This window comes from Zonotrichia albicollis, chromosome 5 (assembly GCF_047830755.1).
Source record: "Zonotrichia albicollis isolate bZonAlb1 chromosome 5, bZonAlb1.hap1, whole genome shotgun sequence".
NCBI lineage: Eukaryota > Metazoa > Chordata > Aves > Passeriformes > Passerellidae > Zonotrichia > Zonotrichia albicollis.
The window spans coordinates 73,543,750-73,564,618 of record NC_133823.1 but is presented as its reverse complement, the minus strand read 5'-3'; the positions used below and the strand labels follow the sequence as shown (position 1 = coordinate 73,564,618).

The window sequence follows — 20,869 nt, the reverse complement described above, 5'->3', positions numbered from 1 at the left end:
CAGCCTTGTGCAGTGAGGATTTGTGTTGTCTGCTCTTGCTTCCCAGGTGGATGAGGGGGGCAGGGTCCCGCTGCTGGCCCATCACCACTGGGCTGCTGACTACGACACTGCTGCCAAGGAGGGCCTGAGGGTCACCGTGCTCACTCTGCCTGTGTACGGCTGCATCGAGAACACCAGGACAGGTAAAACTGCTGGGCACTCCCTTCTCTCCTCCTCTGGGCTCCTAACAGGAAGACATCTGTCATATCCCATGGAGGGGATGGCTTGTGCTGCAACAAAAACTGCAGCTTCCCCAGGGCCCACTCTAATGCAGCAGATGTTTTCTCCCTCAAAGGCCACTAGGTGTGGGAAGCCAAGCTGTAGAAGGGAGCATCCCTTCCTCTGCAGCCTTCACAATGTGCTGGCTCTCTGTTAAGTGTATCAGCCATTTGAGCATCATTTCACCAGCGATATTCTGGTTTGCAGGAGAGAGCTTTGGCCCACAGAGTGAGTCTGTGGGGAGCACAGACGTGTCCTTTTCTCTTCATGATGTCCTGGAGAAGAGCATTTACTACTTCCAGAGCGTCCATGAGAGCATTGAGCCCACAAGTGACGCTTTCAGCTTCTATGTGAGTGATGGCTTCAGCCAGTCAGAGGTGCAGAGCATCAACATCACAATCCAGGTATGCCAGCTGCCAGAGCCCTCTCCTTTCACACAAACTCTTTTTCAAGCCTTTACTCCTTCCTTTTTAGTGTGTGGGAAGGGGAATTAAAGGGAGATTCCTTCCTCTAGCACAGGCACATAATTGACCTGTGATGCCCAGGGACAGTTGTGCATTGTAGCCTCTTCCCCAGGGCTTACTGCTCTGGTGTCTCCTCCGTCTTGGAAGCAGCCGTGGTGCTGGATAGGTTTGGAGGCACTGGTGATGCCAGCACCAGCTGTGTCATTTGGGAGCTTGTGTTTTGGTCAGGTGGGCCTTTCCCTGAGCTCACGTTCCTTTTGCTGGCTGTGTGCAGCGGCAGAACGACGAGCCCCCCAGGATGGTGCTGGAGCCTGTCCGGCTGCAGGAGAGCTCGGCCGTGGTGGTGACCAACGCCTCCCTCAGCCTGCAGGACTTGGACACGCAGAGCAGCGAGCTGGTCATCGTGGTCAGCCAAAGCCCTGAGCACGGTACGTCCCGACGGGCTGGGGCTGAGAGACAGGGAGTCTGTCTGTCTGTGTGTCTGTGTGTCTGTAAGAGCCCCTGCTGCGAGAGGGAAGCCTGGCATGTGGCAAAAAGCACAATCTGGGCCAGGACTATGCTTGAGGAGAGCGCTGTTCTTGGCGGGCCGTCCCTGCTCTTTGCCAGGGAGCCTGTGGGTGTTTCCCTGGGGATTCCCTGCTGGCAGGGCTGTCCCTGCAGTGCCCAGGGCAGGCGGGCTCTGTGCCCAGGGCTGTGCGGGTGTTTCCCTGGGGATTCCCTGCCGGCAGGGCTGTCCCTGCAGTGCCCAGGGCAGGCAGGGTGAGGGTGCCAGGGCAGGCGGGCTCTGTCCCCAGGGCAGTGCAGGTGTTTCCCTGGGGATTCCCAGTGCCCAGGGCAGGCAGGGTGAGGGTGCCAGGGCAGGCGGGCTCTGTCCCCAGGGTGGTGCAGGTGTTTCCCTGGGGATTCCCAGTGCCCAGGGCAGGCAGGGTGCCAGGGTCAGGTGGGCTCTGTCCCCAGGGCGGTGCGGGTGTTTCCTTGGGGATTCCCAGAGCCCAGGGCAGGCAGGGTGAGGGTGCCAGGGGCAGGCAGGCTCTGTCCCCAGGGCAGTGCGGGTGTTTCCCTGGGGATTCCCAGTGCCCAGGGCAGGCAGGGTGAGGGTGCCAGGGGCAGGCAGGCTCTGTGCCCAGGGCGGTGCAGGTGTTTCCCTGGGGATTCCCAGTGCCCAGGGCAGGCAGGGTGCCAGGGCAGGCGGGCTCTGTGCCCAGCGGCCGTGCTGAGCCCCGCGTGGTCCGGCAGGCCAGCTGCGCAGGAGGCAGAGCGCGGCCGAGGCGCCGGAGCAGGGCCGGCCGCTGTCCCGCGGCTCCTCCTTCACCTACCAGGACGTCCTGGAGCGGCTGATCGTGTACACCCGGAGCGGGGCCGCCGCACACGCCGACGGCTTTGGCTTCTCCCTCAGCGACGGGCTCCACACGCAGGCAGGGAGGCTGGAGTTCTCCATGGAGCTGCCCGGGACGCTGCCACCCACGGTGGCTGTCAGCAGGGACCTGCAGCTGCCAGCCGGTGAGTGGCATTGCTGGGCGCTGCTGGCGCTTGGCCGGGCTGCCTGAGGCTGGCTCTGAAGCTGACTGTGGGTTTTGCTCGCTCTGGTGCAGGCTCTGCAGCTCGGCTCACGGCTCAGCACCTGAAAGCAGCAGCTGGGCATTCAGAGGACACGGCCATCAGATTTGTCCTGAGGAGGGACCCCAGCAGGGGCCAGCTGCAGCTGACCACAGCTGATAGCCCAGTCCAGATCTCTGCCAAAGGACCCCTCAGAAGTTTCACCCAGGCTGATATAAACAAAGGTGAGAGTGCTGCATTTTAGGTAGTCACGGCAAGTATATCAACCAAGCCTGGTTTAAGGTAGTCCTGTGAGGAGCAGGGAGTTGGACCTGATGGTCTTTATGGGTCCCTTCCAGTTTCAGATATTCCATGACTCTGACATCTTTATGAGAGGGGAGTGATGAGCTGAAGTAGGGAAGGGAGAGAGGGAAAGAAGTAAGCTCAGGTTGTTAAGTTAGAGCAGAACCATGTATCATTAAATATATGTTTAAAAGTTTCTCTCAGCAGAAGAAAGAGAATAAAGAGAGAAAAAAAATTTGAAACCCAAATCCAGGAGCCCTGTCAAGCCCCAGGTGCCTCAGCTGATGGTGCCAGCCTGCTCCCAAAGTAAGGATTAAGAGCTGCAGCCTGTACTAAAGCATCTCTCTTCTGCTCTCCCTCTCCCCAGGGCACGTGGTGTACAGCCATGGCAAAGGGGATCCCGGAGGAAACTTCCCCTTCACCTTTGATGTGATGGATGCAGATGGCAACAAGTTGATGGACCAGGTTTTCCACATCCATGTAATAGGTAAAAAGTACTGCTGAAGTTGTGTTTTCTTTGCTGCAGAGCTTGAGCCTGCCCACAGATTCCCATCCCACACGTACTGCAAGGCAAAATGGAATTTTTGAGCTGTGGTTTTGATGAGCTGTCAATTCCAAGGCCTTTGAAGTGAGGGGCACGGGGAGATTTTGCAGATGCAAGGGTTCATTCTTTGGCTTCTGACAAGCTCACTGAAAAGGTAGAAAAATTCCCCTTAATGCCTTCATGCTGTTTAGACAGTCTTTAGGACATTATAATGTTACCATCCCTGATAAATGGGATGGCCCCAAGTTCCTGTTTTGGAATTACCAAAATGTTTGTGCGTGTGCCGTCTTTGCTTGAGCACAAGTCCCTGAGGGCTGGAGTGTGACTGTCTCCTAACTCAGCTTTGTGCTTAACCCTTGCAGAGGACAGATTTCCCCCCTCCATCATCACCAACAAGGGGCTGGTGTTGGATGAGAACTCGGCCAAGGCCATCACAACCCTGCAGCTCTCGGCCACTGACCAGGACAGCGAGGCCTCCCAGCTGCAGTTCACGGTGACCCGGCAGCCACAGCTGGGCCATCTGGAGCACGTGGCCTCCCCAGGTGAGCAGCGAGGTGCTGGGCCCTTGCAGCAGCAAAACACTGGAGCCTCTTGGGCCCTGAACAGTCACTGCAGGAAAAACGTGCCCGGAGGCAGCAGCACGGAATGCCCAGAAATTGTCAGAAATCAATCCACAGAACAATTCACAGAATTGTTAGGAACCAAAGGGCCGTTAGCCCAGAGGGCTGGGGAATAAGGTGAGTGGAGGCAGAGCAGCCCAATAATCCCAGTTGAGGATTTATGTGAGTTTATGGCCCTACTGCTGCTTCTACGTGTCAGGAAAACCTCTGGCCTTTGCTGCGAACAGCACAGTGCCCCAAAGAATTCATCCCTTACTGTCCTTGGAAACAGCCCATCTTGGTGAACAGATGACTTGTCCTGCACATGTGATCTGAATTTCAGAGCTGCCTGTCATGCCTGCTGACAGTGCGAGTGTGCTGTCCCTCTGATGAATTAATCTAAATCTGTGGGGTCACATTATACGCTCTTCTGATTTTATTATACTCATCTAAGATTATATTTCTTCTTGGCTTTAGATTTCTCATTAACATGAGATTAAAGTGGAAATATCTGCTGTGTGTTTTCAAGATGCAGACAGTCCCTGTACAGCTCAGTTTGAGTGTGGGGTTTGCCTCATCTTCTCACCAAAAACGTGTTGAAAGGGCAGGAATAATGAATGAGTTATAATAACTCACTGCTGAGAGTAAATTAGAAACATGCACTGTTTTTGCCTAAATTGCAAACTAGCCAGTAAATCTTGTACTTTGGAGACTTCAATTAAGGACTTTATTCCTCCTATTATTTAAAATCTGATGATGATTCTGATTTCTGTGTTTTTTCATGTCTGTGAGGGACTAATAAGGATACAGAGTCACAGACTGAGGAGTAGTTGTAACCATGATTTAAACAGCCTAAACCTAAGAAGAGAATACTGAAGTGTTCAAAAGAGAACCCAAACCTTCACAGCTGATGAGCTCTGAAGAAATAATAGCTGAATGTTCCATTTTGGCTCATTTATTTAAATCAGATCCTGGTGTCTTTTGTAGTGTGGCCAGCATCTGTCAGCAGCCATTTAGTGTGATATATTGGTGGCAAACTTCTTGTCAGGGTGTTTGTTGACAACAGCAGTAAAACTGTTGAACACAGCAACGAGATTTAAAAAGCTCAAGTGCTTTTTGAAATGCTTGTCAGGTACCTTTCTGTGGCTGTGTCACACCTAATGGCCTGTAAAGATGTCACTATAAATCAGTGCTGAAAAAGGGACTTGGTACGAAATGCAGGGGTACAAGGAGGGGCAGAGAGAAGAGGTACTTGGGAGGCATTTTGGAAAACTGCTGTGAGGCCAGGACGCCCTTAGCTCATCCTCAGTGTTGCCTTGGTCGGGTTAGTCCTGCCCAGCAGCGACAATCCAAGTGTTCCATGGGCCATTTTTCTCCCAGCTTCTCTCCCCCTCTGCCCCAGGGGGCCCACTCCCAACAGGATGAGGTCAAAAGAAGCCTGGACTTCTTTTGGAGAAGGAGATTTTAGGAGGCTCTGTGCCAGCTTAAATCCCTGCCTCCACTGATATTCATGGGGCAGCCTGACTTGGATCAGAACCAGCCAAAACTGAGTGCTTATGGCTAAATATGTCCTGTTTCCTGTAGTTTTTCCCTGCCTTGCTCTTTCTGTTGCACATTTTCCCCCTGTTGTTCATTTCCCAGGGACAAGAATTAGTTCCTTCAGCCAGGCAGACTTGGCCTCTGGCAGCATCCAGTACGTCCACACCAGTGACGTGGAAAAGCACAGGGACACCTTCACCTTCTCTGTGTCTGATGGGACAAACGAGGTCAGTCCCAGCCTGAGCTCTGCCTGAGAAGGAGCCTGGGCAGAGGTGGCTGTTCCTCCTCCTCCTGCTGTGGGATTGCCCACGTCCCTCAGGGCAGGGAGCAGGGAGCCACACAGTCAGACCTGGAGAAATGGAGAAATGGAGAAATGCCTCTGCTGCTTTCTGAAAGAGCTGCACGTAGAGGGAGAGGGGCAACACGGACTGAGAGAGGGAGGGAGAGGGCATGTCCATAAATATCACAGAAAGAGGGAGAATTAATTAGTGAGGAGGGATAAAGAAGGGCATGTTCATGTGATCTGGGCTTAGCAGCTCGGATTTACTCACCAGACAAGGCTGAGATGAAGTGACCCAACCTGAAGATTGCTGAGCTCTTGCCATGAAGTCGCACTCTTGGAAGGCTGAGTTCATCAAGAGAGGTTTTTCCTCCTGTCCCAGGTGAGCCAGACCTTTGACATCACCATAAACCCCGTGGATGACTCCTTACCCGTGGTGCAAATCTTTGGGATGACGGTTCAGGAAGGGGTGAGAAAAACCATCACCGAGTTTGAGCTCAAAGCAACAGATGCTGACACAGAGGTAAGGCAGGACCCCCCATCCTCCTCCCTCCCCTCTTCTGCTGCACATCTGGGCTGTTGGGAAAATGGCCTTGTGTTTTAGGACTCATAAACACTGAGTTTATGCTTAGCGTGTATGAGAATGGCACTTCCTCTCCTTGCTGGGTCAGAGCTGTCTGACCCTGGCTCTTCCTCACTGCTGCTTCCCCTGCAGCAAGAGACCCGGCTGCCTGAGCCAAAATCCTGCCCCAGAGGATTTTGCTGCCTCTGCCCTGGCAGAGTGGCAAGGGACACACTGCCCAGCATGGCTGCAGGGCTGGGGGCCGCTCCTGTGTTCTGGAGCTGTCCCGGGGTGGGAGCTGTCTCCATCCCGCCGAACCGGGATTGGGTGGGACGTGCCTTGCTCTGTCGGGCTGAGGCCGGGGTGGGCTCCGGGGGAGCAGGAAGGTGCCGGCCCCAGGCGGTGTGCCAGCCTCGCCCCTCCCTGTGCGCCACAGGCGGAGTCCCTCACGTTCCGGGTGCTGCAGCCGCCCCGGCACGGGCTGCTGGAGCGCGGCGGCCGCGGGCAGCGCCCCCTCCCGGCCAGCACCTTCACCATGGCTGACATCTACCAGCGCCGCGTCAGCTACAGCCACCGCGGCGGCGGCGCCGCGCCCAGGGACCGCTTCACCTTCACCGTGTCCGACGGCACCAACGCCCTCTTCGTGCTGCAGGAGGGCCAGAGGAAGGTCAGGGGGCACAGGGCGTGGGAAGGGGCCTTGAGAGCCCGTAGCGAGCTGCCTCTCCTCGGGGCAGGGGCCTGAGCCGCTGTGGCTGCAGGCAAGGGCTGCGTGCTCTCCTTTATGTGATCCCTTTGCCCCTTCCCCTCCCTGCCCGCTGCGTGTGCAGACTCGCCCCAGGACCTCGATGGCAGCAGAGCTGAAGGGAGCTGAGCTGGTGATGTGCTGGGGGAGGCTCTGCCTCGCAGAGTCACCCCCTTTTACCTTGAACTGTTGTCAGGTGGTGACCGCAGCGCCGCAGCGCTTCCAGGTGGAAATCCTCCCCGTGGACGATGGGACACCCAGGGTTGTCACCAACGTGGGCCTGCAGTGGCTGGAGTACACGGATGGCAAGGTAGCACCTGCCTGGCCTCGGCCTGGGCTGCTTCTCAGGCTGCTCCAGGACAAGGGGCTCCTCAGGAAAACATCCTCATCCTTCAGCACTGCTGTTTTTGTGAGGGAGAATGCCCACCCCAGGGCACATTTTTAGCTTTGCTGATGGTGGAGATGGCTTGATGATGTGCTGTAGCAGCCATGGCAGAGATATGTGGCTTTCCAGGGATATGGTGCAGGAATTTCTTGTTGTGACGTGCCTTTGTTGTGCTGAAGTCCAAACAGAACCCCAGGAAACTCTTGGCTTGTTTTTGAGGAGCCAGTATTAACTGTAAAGAAACACTTTGATTCCTCCCAGAAAAAAAAAAGAGTGGAAGATGCTGCAGTAAGAAATTGTATTAAGAAATGGCTATCTCAGCTCAAACTCCTCACTTCAGGAAAAGCACTCCTGCAGCCCCAAGCAGCTCAATTTTCTCTCTTTCTCCTGCTGTTAAAAACATTTTGTTTTTGAAGAGGAAGCAAAATGTGGTGGAACTGAATCAAGTCCCTGTGAGGGCATTTGAAAGAGGCTCTCATGGAGACTCAGCAGAGCTGTGTGAACAGTCTTGAGTGAGTCCTTCAATCTGAGGCTGTTTGCAGGTTTGTGTTTTTGCCAAGCAAGGCCTCACCTGAGCATCAGCACAGCTCATGGAATAGAGGTGTCTAAGAGAAACCCAAAGATTTGTCCTAGCTTTTAGCTCCAGCTAAATCAGGCTGGGCAGCTGCTTTGGAATTTGCTTTTCTTTGAGCTGCATTTGTCTTTTAAATTCAAGTAACCAGATGTGAGGCAAAATTTGAATCCTTCTTGTGTTGTCAAACACGTTGTGGGATATCTCTGTTCAAGGCTGCTCTGTACTTGCACTTCCCTAGATCTTCCCTCATGGAGAGCTGTTTTGACAGAGGGATGGTTGGGCTTTTTGTGTGAACAGTCAATCAGACTTGCACTGCTGGAGCCTCAGTTTTACTCCCTTGATTTGGCTTTAATCCAGGCCACCAATCTCATCACTAAGAAGGAATTACTGACGACAGATCCTGACACAGGTGACAAACAGCTGATCTATGAGATAACAGCTGGTCCCAGGAATGGTCATGTGGAGAACAAGCTGAAGCCTGAGACAGCTGTGACCACCTTTACACAGGGTATGGAGCTGGGCTGTGCCCTACTGCTTTTTTTCCCATCAGTTGATTCAGTTTGTTAAAATAAGAAAAAAAAAAAAGTGGGAGGGAAGAAAGCCAAGGGGCAGCATGTTGAGAACAAGCATTGAACTTTGCTGTCAGTTGCAGAAATCCTGCAATTTCTTAGAGACAACAACCTGTGTCCTGCTGTGTCCTGTAGGTTGTCCCAGGTTCTCCAGGCTTGTTAGAGCTGGAGATGTGACTTGGGGCAGTAAAGAGGGGTTGCAGATCTTGCAGGTGCATCTGATCATCACAGTCTGGCAGAGGTGCAGCCGTGCAGAGCCAGCACTGTGGGGAAGCTCACTCTTGCAGGGCTGAGGGGTAACTGCTTCCTTTGCCCCTGGGATCCCCAGTGCCAGCAGATCCACACTGCTCATCCACAAAGCTGCCTTTGCATTCCTGTGTTGGCTCACTGGCTGTTCCCTCCTGGCAGAGGATGTGAACCAGGGCCTCATTCGGTACGTGATGCACGAGGAGAAGGTTCAGGAGACCACGGACAGCTTCCAGTTCCTGGTGAAGGACGGCAAGCCCAACGTGGTCAGCGGCAACGTCTTCCACATCCAGTGGTCCCTCCTCAGCTTTACTCACTCCAGGTAAGTGCCATGAGGGTCACAGCGCTTGCCTGGCAGCTGGGCTCTTACCTGAGCTCCCTACAGTGTGGGAAGGAAATCCTTCCAGTGAGGAGAGGGCCCTGCCAGGCTGAACCACGGAGCAGCTGCCCGGTTATTTCCCTGCCTCGGATTTTCCACGGAGCCTCACCCTCAACGTCACACCAACACGCAGGGTGTGCTCCCCAGCCCGTTCCTCATGTGCGCTTGATCCCTTTCCAGCTACGAGGTCAGGGAGAGCGCCGGCTCCGTGAGCATCCCCGTGAGGCGGCTGGGGAACCTCAACCAGTACAGCATCGTCCTGTGCCGCACCGAGCAGGGCACGGCCGCCGCCGCATCGGGAGCGCGGCCCGGAGAGCGGGACTACGCGGAGTACGCGGGGCAGGTGGGCGGAACAGCAAGGGACACTGAGCCTGGAGCAAAGAATGGGTGGGAGGTGACCAAAACGCCCAGGTTTTGGCGTTCTGTTAGTGTTCTGTTAGTAAGGTCAGGCGGGTTGTTTGCTGTTGGAAGAGGGAGCACCTCAGGGCAGGGTGAGTCAGGAAGGACGGGGAGCTCCAGGTGGCACTCCAAGGACAGCAGTCATCTCGCTGCCCTGTAGGTGCAGTTTGAGGAGAGGGAGGACACCAAGGCCTGCACCATCGCCATCCACGACGACGATGTGTTCGAGGGCACGGAGAGCTTTTCCGTGGAGCTCAGCATGCCGGCCTTTGCCCTGCTGGGCAACGTCACCCGCGCCACCGTCACCATCGCCGACCCCGAGGACGAGCCCACGCTGCAGTTCGACAGGAGCACCTTCCACGTCAGCGAGAGCGCCGGCTTCCTCTCGGCTCCTGTGCAGAGGAAAGGTGGGTTGGGCCGTGCTGAGCCCCGTGGGAGGGACACGTGCAGAGGGGGAACCCTTGGCCTTTGTCCGCTTATGGTTTTGGAGCCTTCTCCCATGTTTTGGAAGAGGTTCTGGGGCACAATGCAATGGCAAGCAATGCACGGGGCAGCGTTGTTTATTTTTTTAACCTTTCCTGTCTTTGCTGTTAAAGCCTCTTGGGTTTGGATTTGTTCCAGCTCCCGGCATGAGCAGGAGCAAACCTTTGTGTTTGTTTGCTGCTTCTCTGTGAGCTGGGCAGTGCTTTATGTGGAGCCTGTCAGTGTCTGTGTGTTCTTTAACAGGCAAGTGCCACCTCTCGGCTTCCTGAGTGGGGTTTAGGAGCTTGCCTGGAAGTCACATCTAAGCCAGCCACTATCCAAGTTCAGCATTTCATTCCTCATCCTCTTTTCCAAATGCTGCTTTATTATTTAAGTGAAAGGTGTCTCCACCAAGTAGATTTAAAGTATTTCCACTAAGGAGTTTTCGTGTTGCTTCCTAGGGGATGCCAGCAGCACTGTGTCTGCCATCTGCTACACCGTCCCCAAATCAGCCAGGGGCAGCAGCCTTTACATGCTGGAATCCGGCTCCGACTTCAAGTCCCGGGGGCTGTCGGACGAGAGCCGCCTCGTGTTGGGCCCGGGGGTCACCGTGGTGACCTGCGATGTCACTCTGATCGATGACAGCGAGTATGAAGAGGAGGAGGAGTTTGAGGTGGTGCTGGCCGACGCCTCGGACAACGCGCGCCTTGGCAGCCGGGCTTCGGCCAGCGTGGTCATTGCTGGTCCCAACGATGCCTCCACAGTGTCCCTGGGGAATGCCACCTTTACTGTCAGCGAGGCTGCAGGTGAGGAGAGAGGGCTGTGTTGGGACGCTCCCTGTAGAAGCTTTCACCATGAAGAGGTGTCAGAAGGAGCGATTCGGGGCACAGCAGAACTGCAAGGATGTGCTGCAGAGGGGCTCTGTGCTTCCCTCTGTGCCGAGGGGGAGGCTGGGGCAGGAGCAGTGCTGAAGGGAAAGGGGTGGGCTTGTGGAACGTGGCTGCTCTCTCAGTTTGCTCTCTGTCACGTGCACCTGGTGCTGCAGGACACATTGAGATCCCCGTGCTGCGGCAGGGAGCCGACCTGTCCGCGCCCGCGTCGGTGTGGTGTGCCACCCGCACATCGGAGCCGCCCTCGGCCAGCCCGGGAGTCGACTATGTGCCCAGCTCCAGGAAAATAGAGTTCAGGCCAGGCAGGACAGAAGAGGTGAGGAGCCACGTGGACTCCTGCTGAGTCTGCTTTGCCTGGCAACACCTGTCTTGTGTTTCTGTGCATATCTGCCACTTGTTTTGAAAATCCTCTCAGGGCCACTTGAGAACTGTTAATGATTCTGCTAGGCACAGATTCCCCATGCCATCAGCACTCCAGCCTGGAGAGATTTGGTCATGCCACCTCTTCCGGGGCAAGGCTCGCTGCCTGTTCTCTGAAATGATAGGCTGAGTTTGTGTGGAACGTTCTTTACATTGATTAGTGGACTCAGAAAACATAATTACATAATGGCTTTACACTAGACTCCCAAATGTGAGTGCTGGGAAGGATGAAAGCTTTGTATGTCTAACAGCAGGAATTCCACTTTCCTCCCAGTTCTGCCGCCTGACAATCCTGGATGATGCCCAGTACCCAGTGATAGAAGGGCTGGAGACATTTGTTGTTTACCTCAGCTCCCCCCACGGAGCCGAGCTGGCAAAGCCCTTCCAAGCCATCGTGGCCATCAATGACATCTTCCAGGACGGTAGGTCATCCCTGGCAGCTGTGACCGCTCCCTCCCGGCCCCTTGGCTCCCTGTGCATGCCCAGCCCTGCTCGGCTCCGTTTCTGCCGCCCTGCAGTGCCCAGCATGCAGTTCAGCAAGGACAGCTACACGGCCGGGGAGAAGGAGGGCACCCTGCACATCCCCATCTGGCGCGCGGGGGACCTGAGCTACGAGTCCTCCGTCAGGTGCTACACCCGGAGCCTGACGGCGCAGGTCATGGAGGACTTCACCGAGAGGAGGGATGCGGAGGAGTCTCGCGTCACCTTCCTCAAAGGGGAGAAGGTGAGCTGCACCTGCCTCCTGGGGGAGTGAAGAGCCAGTGCTGGGAGAGGTTCCCACCTCCTCCTCGGCCCTCAGAGGGGCTGGCAGACTGCTCCGGGCTGGTTTCAGATACAAATTCTTGTCCTGGCAATGTGACCCACTCAGAAGGGGTTGGGTGTTCCAGGATGGAACTGGTGAAATTGTGAAATGCAAATCTGATGCATCAGGAGGACCCAGGATTGTTGTACAGAGAGCTGTGGGTTTGTGGAAGGAGATGCTTTTGCTTCTGTGTCTCATTGTGTGACAGTGTGGTTGGTCCCCACTGAAGGAGCAGCCCTAAACATGGAAGGGTTTCTTCCAGGATGGACAGCACTCCAATGTGCAGCCCTAGATAGGGAAGTACACCCTGGCCTTTATGTGGCTTTATCAGAGTTTGCTGCTTTCTCCTCTTCACTTGGCTTTAGGTGAAGAACTGCAGTGTTCACATCAGCGACGACTCTGCCTTCGAACCAGAAGAGCAGTTCCAGGTCTATCTGGGGAGCCCCCTTGGAAACCACTGGAGTGGAGCTAGGATTGGGAAGATGGATGTGGCAACCATAACTGTCACCAACGATGAAGATGGTGAGTGAGGCTGCTCAGCAAAGGTGTCTGGGGGGTCCCGGGGAGTCAGCACAGCCCCATCAGTGTGGATGCCTTCGGTGCCACGGTCACAGCCTTGTGTGCAGGTCCCTGCTGTGCACGGGGCTGGACTGAAGGGAGAGGCTGGACAGGAGTGCTTGGACCCCCCGCCTCTCCCGTTTCCCATTCCCCTGCAGCTGGAGTTGCTGTGCTTCCCTTGGGAGATGTTCCTCTCCCTCCACAGCAGCACAGCCTGGAGAGATCTGTGGGGGAGAAAAGGGATGCCAGGCTGGATCACCAGCACGTGGCAGGGATTTGGGGATGTGTGGGAGGCAGGGATGGGAGAATGATTTGCCATTCTCTGTAGCCCAGCACCCTCCCTAGGTTTTACCCTAAGTCACACCCAAGCCTTTGTGGCCCCCGCTTTGAGGAGCTCCTTGCCCTGAAGGTGCGGGGATGAGCCCGAAAGGTGCCCGGGTGCAAATCCGGGGCTTTTCCCTCCGCGCTGTGCCCGCAGCCCCCACCATCGAGTTCGAGGAGGCGGCGTACCAGGTGCGGGAGCCGGCGGGCCCCGAGGGCGTGGCGGTGCTGAGCGTGCCGGTGCTGCGCAGGGGCGACCGCAACCGCACCTCCCGCGTGCGCTGCAGCACCCGCGACGGCTCCGCGCAGGCCAGCGTTGACTACTACCCCAAGAGCCGCGTGCTCAAGTTCAGCCCAGGTAAAGGGGCCCCGAGGGGAGGGTTAGAGGTGGGAAAAGCCACTTGTCGCAGGAATTTTAGCTGATGTGTTAAGCGAAGGGTGACGGGACCAGAGGAAGGAGCACTGGCACCTGGCAGGGTGAAGTCCTCCTCGGGGAATGTAGGGCTGTGAGCACCTCAGACCATGTTGCTGGAGCCTCACGAAACAGCTCTGCACACCCGAGGGAGAGGAGGGATGGCAATGTGCTTTGCATCCCAGGTGTTTCCTCCAGACAGCTAATAGAAGACAGTCATTATTAATCCTCAGTCGGCATCTGCTAGTAAATCTATCACCGGATCGATCGGATCGCTTGTCATAGCTGGAGTTTTATGTTGATAATAGACTCCTCTGGGTAAATTATTAGCAGCAATGAGTGGAAATGAAATTTATAATGTGTATTTTATCATACTGTCTCTGTGGTCACAGCCCGGAGCAGCTGTGCGGGGCTCGGACGAGAACGTGAGAGCAGTCTCTGGTGATGAATCAACTTCCCTCTGTTTCTCCTGCACGCGCTCCCCCAGGTGTGGCCCACATCATGTTCAAGGTGGAGATCATGTCCAACGAGGACCGGGAATGGCACGAGTCCTTTTCTCTGGTGCTGGGCCCAGATGATCCAGTGGAAGCAGTCCTGGGAGACATCAGCACTGCCACAGTGACTATTTTGGATCAGGAGGCAGCAGGGAGCCTGATTCTCCCAGCACCTCCTGTGGTGAGTGGCTGTGATTTAGTGCCCTGCAAGTACAGACTGGAAACCGCAGTGGGATTTTGGAAATAAAATGCAGAGCTGCAGTGACAACGTGGGAGGGAAGGATGGCATTTTCCACCCTCTCCCTCAGCCCCTCTTGCCTCCACACAGGTTGTCACCCTGGCCGACTACGACCGCGTGGAAGAAGTGACCAAGGAGGGCGCTAGGAAATCGCCCTCCCCAGGCTACCCCCTGGTCTGTGTGACTCCCTGTGACCCTCACTTCCCCAAGTACGCCCTGATGAGGGAGCGCTGTGCTGAGGCTGGCATCAACCAGTCCTCCATCCAGTTCAGCTGGGAAGTGGCCGCCCCCACGGACGGCAACGGGGCCCGCTCGCCTTTCGAGACCATCACGGACAGCACGCCCTTCACCAGCGTCAACCACAGGGTGCGCAGGCATTCCAGACTAAAGGCTCCTTGGATCTGAGGCCTGGGGCTTTGGCTTTAGAAAACTGAGTGCCGTTTTCCCTTAGCCTGCTGGAAGCACCAGTGGTTCCCCCTCCTCGTTCCCTCAGGTGCTGGACAGCATCTACTTCAGCCGGCGGTTCCACGTGCGCTGCGTGGCCAAGGCTGTGGACAGGGCCGGCCACGTGGGGACGCCCCTGAGGAGCAGCGCGGTCACCATAGGCACAGACAGTGCCATCTGCCACACGCCCGTGGTGGCGGGCACGGCCCGAGGCTTCCAGGCACAGTCCTTCATTGCCACGCTCAAGTACCTGGATGTGAAGCACAAGGAGCATCCCAACAGGTACGAGGCTGAAGAAGGGGGAGTGCAGCCCTTCCCCAGCCCCCCTGGGCTCACAAGCACGATGTGTGTGTGAAACCACATCCCTCAGGCAGCGTGGGCTGCTCGGGTTCCTGCTCCCGCTCTCGTCCCACAGCCTGCCCAGCTGAGGGGTGCCAGGGGAACTCAGCTTAAGGCTGTGCTGCTGTGGGGACCCTGTGCCTGCCAGGCTCTGTTCTGCTGTCTGACGTGCTGCTTGTTCCAGGATCCACATCTCGGTGCAGATCCCCCACCAGGACGGGATGCTGCCCCTGATCTCCACGCTGCCGCTGCACAACCTGCACTTCCTGCTCTCCGAGTCCATCTACAGGCACCAGCACGTCTGCTCCAACCTGGTCACTGCCAGCGACCTCAGAGGCATCTCAGGTAGCCTTCAAAGCTTCCTGAAGGTGGAAGCCTGGAATGAAGTCACAGAAAGGGTCTTTGTCTTCCTCTGGGCTCTCTTGGTGTGATGTAAATAGCAATGAATCTTCCTGGTCTCACAGCAGTGACCAGAGTTGCCCATTGGAGATGGGATTCCAGGCATGGGAACATTTGGGGTTGTAGGTTCATGTTGTGCTAGTGGTTTTCTGCTTTTTAAATCATTTTTGTGATATCCTCCTGGTTAGGGAGGGATCTGCAGGGCTGGATCACTGTGTCTGGGTCACTGAGGTCTCCCATGAGGCAACAAAATCAATTCACTGCTGAAAGAAATGTCAGAGCTGAAAAGAACAGGCAGATTCTGTCTCTGACACTCCAGGGAATGAAGTCCACGCTAGATCCAGGCAGGATCTTGTACTTTGTTCTGATAATTCCACACTCAACCCATTCCTCATTCCTTAAAGGTTAACTTCAGCCCTGAATCAGTCGGTCCCTAAGTTGGATTATTAGGATGCTTGCCCCATTCCTGTGACAGTTTCCCCTGAGTGTGTCCTCCAGGATGAGGAAGGCAGAGGAGCTCAGGCGGCTCAGGAGTGAAGCGAGCAGGTGGCCGGGGCAGCTGAAGGCCGGGAGGGTCACTGTCGGGGTGTGTGTCCCCCAGAGGCCGGGTTCCTGGCCGAGGCAGCCCCCCAGAGCTCGGCGCTGGGCCCGGGCTATGAGCGGCCCTACCAGCTGGACCCTGCGGTGCGGGAGCCCCGGAGCATCCGGCTGTACCAGCACCTCAACCTCAAGAGCTGCGTCTGGACCTTCGACGCCTTCTACGACATGACCGAGCTAATCGATGTCTGCGGGGGCTCGGTCACTGCTGACTTCCAGGTGAGAGGGGGCCCCTCCCAGCTCTCCCCTTGTCCCATGCTCCCCTTGTTGTAGAGCATGAACTAAGCTGCCTCTGCTCTGTACAGGTGCAGTGTGCCTTTCCCGCCCTGTCACCTGGAAGAGAACAGTGCTCTCTGCATTTATTTCATGTATTTTCCTAGGAGTATCACAGGTTTTATTCTTTTAATCTTCAGAGCACCAGGAAAATATTTGTTTTTTTTAATGTATAGCCATACTGGAAATATAAAACATTCTCAGCTGGGCTCTCTTTTATAATTTTGGCTGTGTTCTCAGCCAATAGAAATGAGCCAAAGACAGAGCAGAGGCAGCTTAGTTCATGCTCTACAACAGAGCGAGGCCATGGGATATTTTAACTCATTTCCTAATTAACAGGCTGGCAGACCAAAACCCAGGGAAGTTCCTCCATAAATGAGTGTGAGGTGTCTCACCGCCCTCTCGTGGCTGCATTATCCCTGTGCAGCCCACTCCACCTCCCCTAAGCTCAGGCATTAAATTCCCAGGCACTTTGCTAGGACCAGTATCATCTCTTTTAATTCCTGCCAGCCTGGACTACTTCATTAAGTTTCCTTTTATAGCTCCAATTGTTTGCACAAGCCCAGAGAAGCTACTTGGCCTGAACAAGTGCCCACTGGAGCATGTGGAGCCTGGCACCAGCCGGGCTGGAACATCTTCCTGAATCCTCCGGGGCCTGCAAAGTGCAGCTGCACTCTGCAGATAATAAATGGAGAGCTCTGGGAGGCCTGAGCAAGCAGAATTGATGGTTTTTAATTCCCAGCCTTGGAAGCTGGGGGGTTTTGAGGTGAAATTGCACCTAGAGCCCCTCTGTCCCATGGTCCCAGCGATCCCCAGCACTGCCCCTGAATTAAAACCCAAGTTTGTCTGAGGTAAAGAATACCCAGAGTCACCTCTGACCTGCCCTGAAGGTGCCTGACCCCCTTTTTGGGGTTTTATTGCCAGGTGAGGGACTCTGCCCAGTCCTTCCTGACAGTGCACGTGCCTCTGTACGTGTCCTACATCTACGTGACGGCGCCGAGGGGCTGGGCTGCCCTGGAGCACCACACGGAGATGGAGTTCTCCTTCTTCTACGACACCGTGCTCTGGAGGACAGGTGAGCCCTCCCAGGGCTGTGCAATGAGCGGCTCCTTCGTGTTTCCCCTGAGCTCCTGCACTGCCACCCGAGTCCCGAGGGAGTGGGCACTCGGAACATTCCTTCCCTTATGCCTCTGGGGGGCTTAGGCAGCCGTGGGGGAGGGAGGAAGTGTGCAGCTGGCTCAGGGGAGGGTGATGCCAAGGAAAGCATCATCCTTGGGAGGTCTCCCAGAGCTCCTGGGGCTGGCAGAGGCCGGCTGAGCCGCTGTGCTTGCAGGGATCCAGACGGACAGCGTGCTCTCGGCCCGCCTGCAGATCATCCGCATCTACATCCGCGACGACGGCCGCCTCGTCATCGAGTTCAGGACGCAGGCCAAGTTCAGAGGTGAGGGCACTGATCCCAGCAGGGACACACACACAGCTCTGCTCTGGCACCACGGGCAGCAGAGCAAGTCCCTGTCCCCGCCAGGAGCCCCTCTGTGTGTGCCCTGTCACCTCCTTGTCCCCCCCAGGGCTGTTTGTCATGGAGCACCACAGCCTGCCCGATGTCAGGTCCTCCTTGATGACTCCAGAGCACCTGGGAGGGATCGAGTTTGACCTGCAGCTGCTGTGGAGTGCTCAGACTTTTGACTCTCCCTACCAGCTCTGGAGAGCAACCAGCTCCTACAACAGGTGAGGGCTGGGGGTCCAGTCCCCTTCAGCAGCTTCCCACAGCACCAGGCTCTCCCTGGCACCCCTCCAGCAGCCACTGCAGTCGTGTGGAATGCTCAGGAGCTTGGCCAGAGCTTGGAACACTGTTCTGCTGAGAGGAAAATCAGCTCAGCCTTTTGTAAAGGAATTTTTCCAGCAGTGAAGCATGTGGATAGGCTGATCCCAGAAGTGACGGTGCATTTCAGAAGGTCACGTTCGTCCCTCAGGGACTGCTGGATGACATTGCCGGGGCAAGAGAGAGCTGCTGCCCTGGGTGAAGAGCTCAGAGCTCTGCTGGTGACTGCTCCTGTCTGTTCCCAGGAAGGATTACTCTGGAGAATACACCATCCTGCTGATCCCCTGCACGGTGCAGCCCACGCAGCCGTGGACAGAGCCTGGAGACAAGCCCCTGCCCTGCACGGCTCACGCTCCCGAGCGGTAAGGAGGCCCCGGCCCAGGGCAGGGCCAGCCCCTCTGGGCTGCACAAACCTCATCTCCCCTTTCTTTCCTTCCTTCTCCCCCTTCCAGGTTTCTGATCCCGATTGCCTTCCAGCAGACAAACCGCCCGGTTCCGGTTGTTTACTCCCTGAACACAGAGTTTCAGCTCTGCAACAACGAGAAGGTTTTTCTCATGGATCCCACCAAGTCGGAAATGTCTCTGGCAGAAATGGATTACAAAGGGGCTTTTTCCAAGGGTAGGATTTACCTCACCTCTTCTGCGTGTTCCCACTGTTTTTCCCTGCACAGCTTCCATTTCCTGGAGAGGAAAGGGCAAAACCCGGATGTGGCTTTGCCTCTTCCACAGCAATAAATGGCATTTTGAGCATCTTACAGCCCTGTAAAACAACAACGTGCTCTGGCACCTTGTTTTGTCACTCGCACCCCCCAAGCCCTTCCCAAACAATCCAAGCCCTTCTCAGCACAGACTCACCTGTGGTCTGGCACACTTGGCTCTGGCAGCGTTCCCCTGCTTGGGGGATCAGCTGCTCCTCTTTGTTCCCAGGGCAAGTCCTGTACGGGCGCGTGCTCTGGCACCCGGAGCAGAACCTGAACGCGGCGTACCGGCTGCAGCTGGAGAAGGTTTACCTGTGCACGGGCAGGGACGGCTACGTGCCCTTCTTCGACCCCACGGGCACCGTCTACAACGAGGGGCCCCAGTATGGCTGCATCCAGCCCAACAAGTACCTGAAGCACCGATTCCTGCTCCTGGTGAGTGCTCTGCTCCTGCTTCCCCTCTGGGATTTCCTCTGGCAGCAAGCAGATCCTGACTGCAGAGGGATGAAGAAAGGAGCTCTCTGGATCTTTTGTACTGCTGGTGCAAAGTGTGAGCACAGGACCGGTTTTTCCCCACCCTTTGTCCATGAGTGTCCCTTAATCCGTGCCTGCATGTAGGTGTGGAGATGGGGCATTTGCATTAGAGCCCTTGCCCAGGTAGTGCCCTGCCTTCCAGCCTCTTTTGGGAAAGCAGACAGCATCGCTCAGGACACTTCTCTGCCTTCCAGGACCGAAACCAGCCGGAAGTGACGGATAAGTATTTCCACGATGTGCCTTTTGACGCCCACTTTGCTTCCGAGCTGTCCGAGTTCCACGCGGTCAGCAGCATGCCCGGAGTTGACGGATTCACTCTCAAGGTGGATGCTCTCTACAAGGTACGTACCCAGTGCTTTTGGTAGCCCAACACTGACTTGTCTGTCCAGGACCTTCCAACACTTGGTGAATTGCAGGCTCTGGGCCCTCAGAATTCACCTCTGACACAGGAAATGGAGATTAGGATATTATTCTGGTGATTTTATTTTTTTTCCTGAAGCATTAATGAAAAAGCTCTTTAAAAGCATATTATTCATGTTCCTGAATAAATAATATTCATGTTCCAGCCTCTGGCAAAGGCTGGACCTCCCACTGGGTGGTCTGTGTTACTGCTTAGAAAAACCCACTGAGATGAATTTGTCAGACACAGGACACAAAACACACCAGCTTTTAACAGAATCACTTGGTGTGAAACCCAACCGACGTTAATGACATCTGTCTGTGCCTTCTCTTTGGGAAAGGTGGAAGCTGGGCACCAGTGGTACCTCCAGGTGATCTACGTGATCGGCCCGGAGGGCTCGGCCGGGCCCCGTGTGCAGCGCTCGCTGGCTCGCCGCTGGCAGCGCGGCCGCAGGGACCTGCCCGAGGCGCTGGATGCCTCCCTCGTCTACGACAACGAGGGCGACCAGCTGAAGAACGGCACCAACATGAAGTCGCTGCTCTTGGAGAGGGAGGCAGCTGCCACCGCAGCCTCCTTGGCCCAAGCGGGCGCCTCCCTGGGCAGCGCCTTCGCCGCCCTCGCCCTGCTGCTGCTGGTGCTGTCCGGCATTTGCCTCCTGGCCAGGCAGTGCCGCAAGCTGCGGAGGAAGCGGGAGGCGGCCGGCGGCGCTCCCGAGGAGCACCCCTTGAACAGCAAGGTGGAGCTGCCCCGGGGCGGCCCGCAGGCCGTGGGCAGCCGGTGTTGCACGGTCAGGAACGTTCATCCCCCGCGGGACTACGGCGGCGGCCGCCAGGGGCACGGCAGGAAGGTGAAGCAGGTGAACTTGGAAGTCAAAGTCCACAGCAATTTGCACGACGGCACGGAAGTTTAATGGAGCACACGCGTTGGGAAAAGCTTTTTATAAACTGTAAAATAAAGATAATCCCAAACTGAAAAGCCACGTGGGTGTTTTTTTTAGTCTGCTGAGGAGGGGCAGCTGTCAATTCCCGCTGCTCCTGTCCTAGCGCCTTCGCCGCGTGGCATCGCTGCCCTCTCTCGGTGCTGCTCTGGCTCGGCGGGCTCCAGCTCTTCCCGGCGCTGGGCAGAGTGGGGAAACAATCCTTCATCCCCGGCATGGGGGAGCTCTCAGCCCGTCTCTGCGTCCTCTGGAGGAGAGTAAAGCTGAAATAAAAACTTCACCCCGGGTGCCCGGGCTGTCCTGTCCTCTGCCGCCCTTACGGTCCCGCTCATTCTCCTGGGGTGCGGCGGGAGCCCCTCGGAGCTGCGGCTCCGGGGAAGGGAAGGAGGGAGTCACGGGCTGCTCTGGCCCGGGGGCGCTGCGGCCTCGGGGGGCACCGGGCCGGGAGTG

General features: G+C 56.2%; 1 protein-coding gene across 1 annotated transcript in view; it reads left to right on the top strand.

Annotated features, from left to right (window-relative positions):
* The window catches only part of FRAS1 (Fraser extracellular matrix complex subunit 1), a 102,136-nt gene extending 81,679 nt beyond the window's left edge, over positions 1 to 20,457 (top strand). Inside the window, exons 40-73 of the mRNA XM_074542107.1 lie at positions 47 to 182; positions 466 to 662; positions 997 to 1,150; positions 1,959 to 2,222; positions 2,315 to 2,503; positions 2,929 to 3,048; positions 3,468 to 3,647; positions 5,346 to 5,470; positions 5,906 to 6,046; positions 6,522 to 6,752; positions 7,024 to 7,137; positions 8,144 to 8,294; positions 8,764 to 8,923; positions 9,161 to 9,323; positions 9,540 to 9,786; positions 10,303 to 10,647; positions 10,887 to 11,047; positions 11,426 to 11,573; positions 11,670 to 11,875; positions 12,319 to 12,475; positions 12,990 to 13,190; positions 13,732 to 13,919; positions 14,067 to 14,342; positions 14,470 to 14,702; positions 14,944 to 15,104; positions 15,760 to 15,974; positions 16,953 to 17,103; positions 17,362 to 17,469; positions 17,597 to 17,756; positions 18,096 to 18,212; positions 18,303 to 18,469; positions 18,778 to 18,983; positions 19,277 to 19,423; positions 19,823 to 20,457. Of these exons, the coding sequence (XP_074398208.1) occupies positions 47 to 182; positions 466 to 662; positions 997 to 1,150; positions 1,959 to 2,222; positions 2,315 to 2,503; positions 2,929 to 3,048; positions 3,468 to 3,647; positions 5,346 to 5,470; positions 5,906 to 6,046; positions 6,522 to 6,752; positions 7,024 to 7,137; positions 8,144 to 8,294; positions 8,764 to 8,923; positions 9,161 to 9,323; positions 9,540 to 9,786; positions 10,303 to 10,647; positions 10,887 to 11,047; positions 11,426 to 11,573; positions 11,670 to 11,875; positions 12,319 to 12,475; positions 12,990 to 13,190; positions 13,732 to 13,919; positions 14,067 to 14,342; positions 14,470 to 14,702; positions 14,944 to 15,104; positions 15,760 to 15,974; positions 16,953 to 17,103; positions 17,362 to 17,469; positions 17,597 to 17,756; positions 18,096 to 18,212; positions 18,303 to 18,469; positions 18,778 to 18,983; positions 19,277 to 19,423; positions 19,823 to 20,392 (6,489 nt within the window). The 3' untranslated portion in view covers positions 20,393 to 20,457. The remainder of the gene's footprint in view (positions 1 to 46; positions 183 to 465; positions 663 to 996; positions 1,151 to 1,958; positions 2,223 to 2,314; positions 2,504 to 2,928; positions 3,049 to 3,467; positions 3,648 to 5,345; positions 5,471 to 5,905; positions 6,047 to 6,521; positions 6,753 to 7,023; positions 7,138 to 8,143; positions 8,295 to 8,763; positions 8,924 to 9,160; positions 9,324 to 9,539; positions 9,787 to 10,302; positions 10,648 to 10,886; positions 11,048 to 11,425; positions 11,574 to 11,669; positions 11,876 to 12,318; positions 12,476 to 12,989; positions 13,191 to 13,731; positions 13,920 to 14,066; positions 14,343 to 14,469; positions 14,703 to 14,943; positions 15,105 to 15,759; positions 15,975 to 16,952; positions 17,104 to 17,361; positions 17,470 to 17,596; positions 17,757 to 18,095; positions 18,213 to 18,302; positions 18,470 to 18,777; positions 18,984 to 19,276; positions 19,424 to 19,822) is intronic.
* Positions 20,458 to 20,869: the final 412 nt, after the last annotated feature.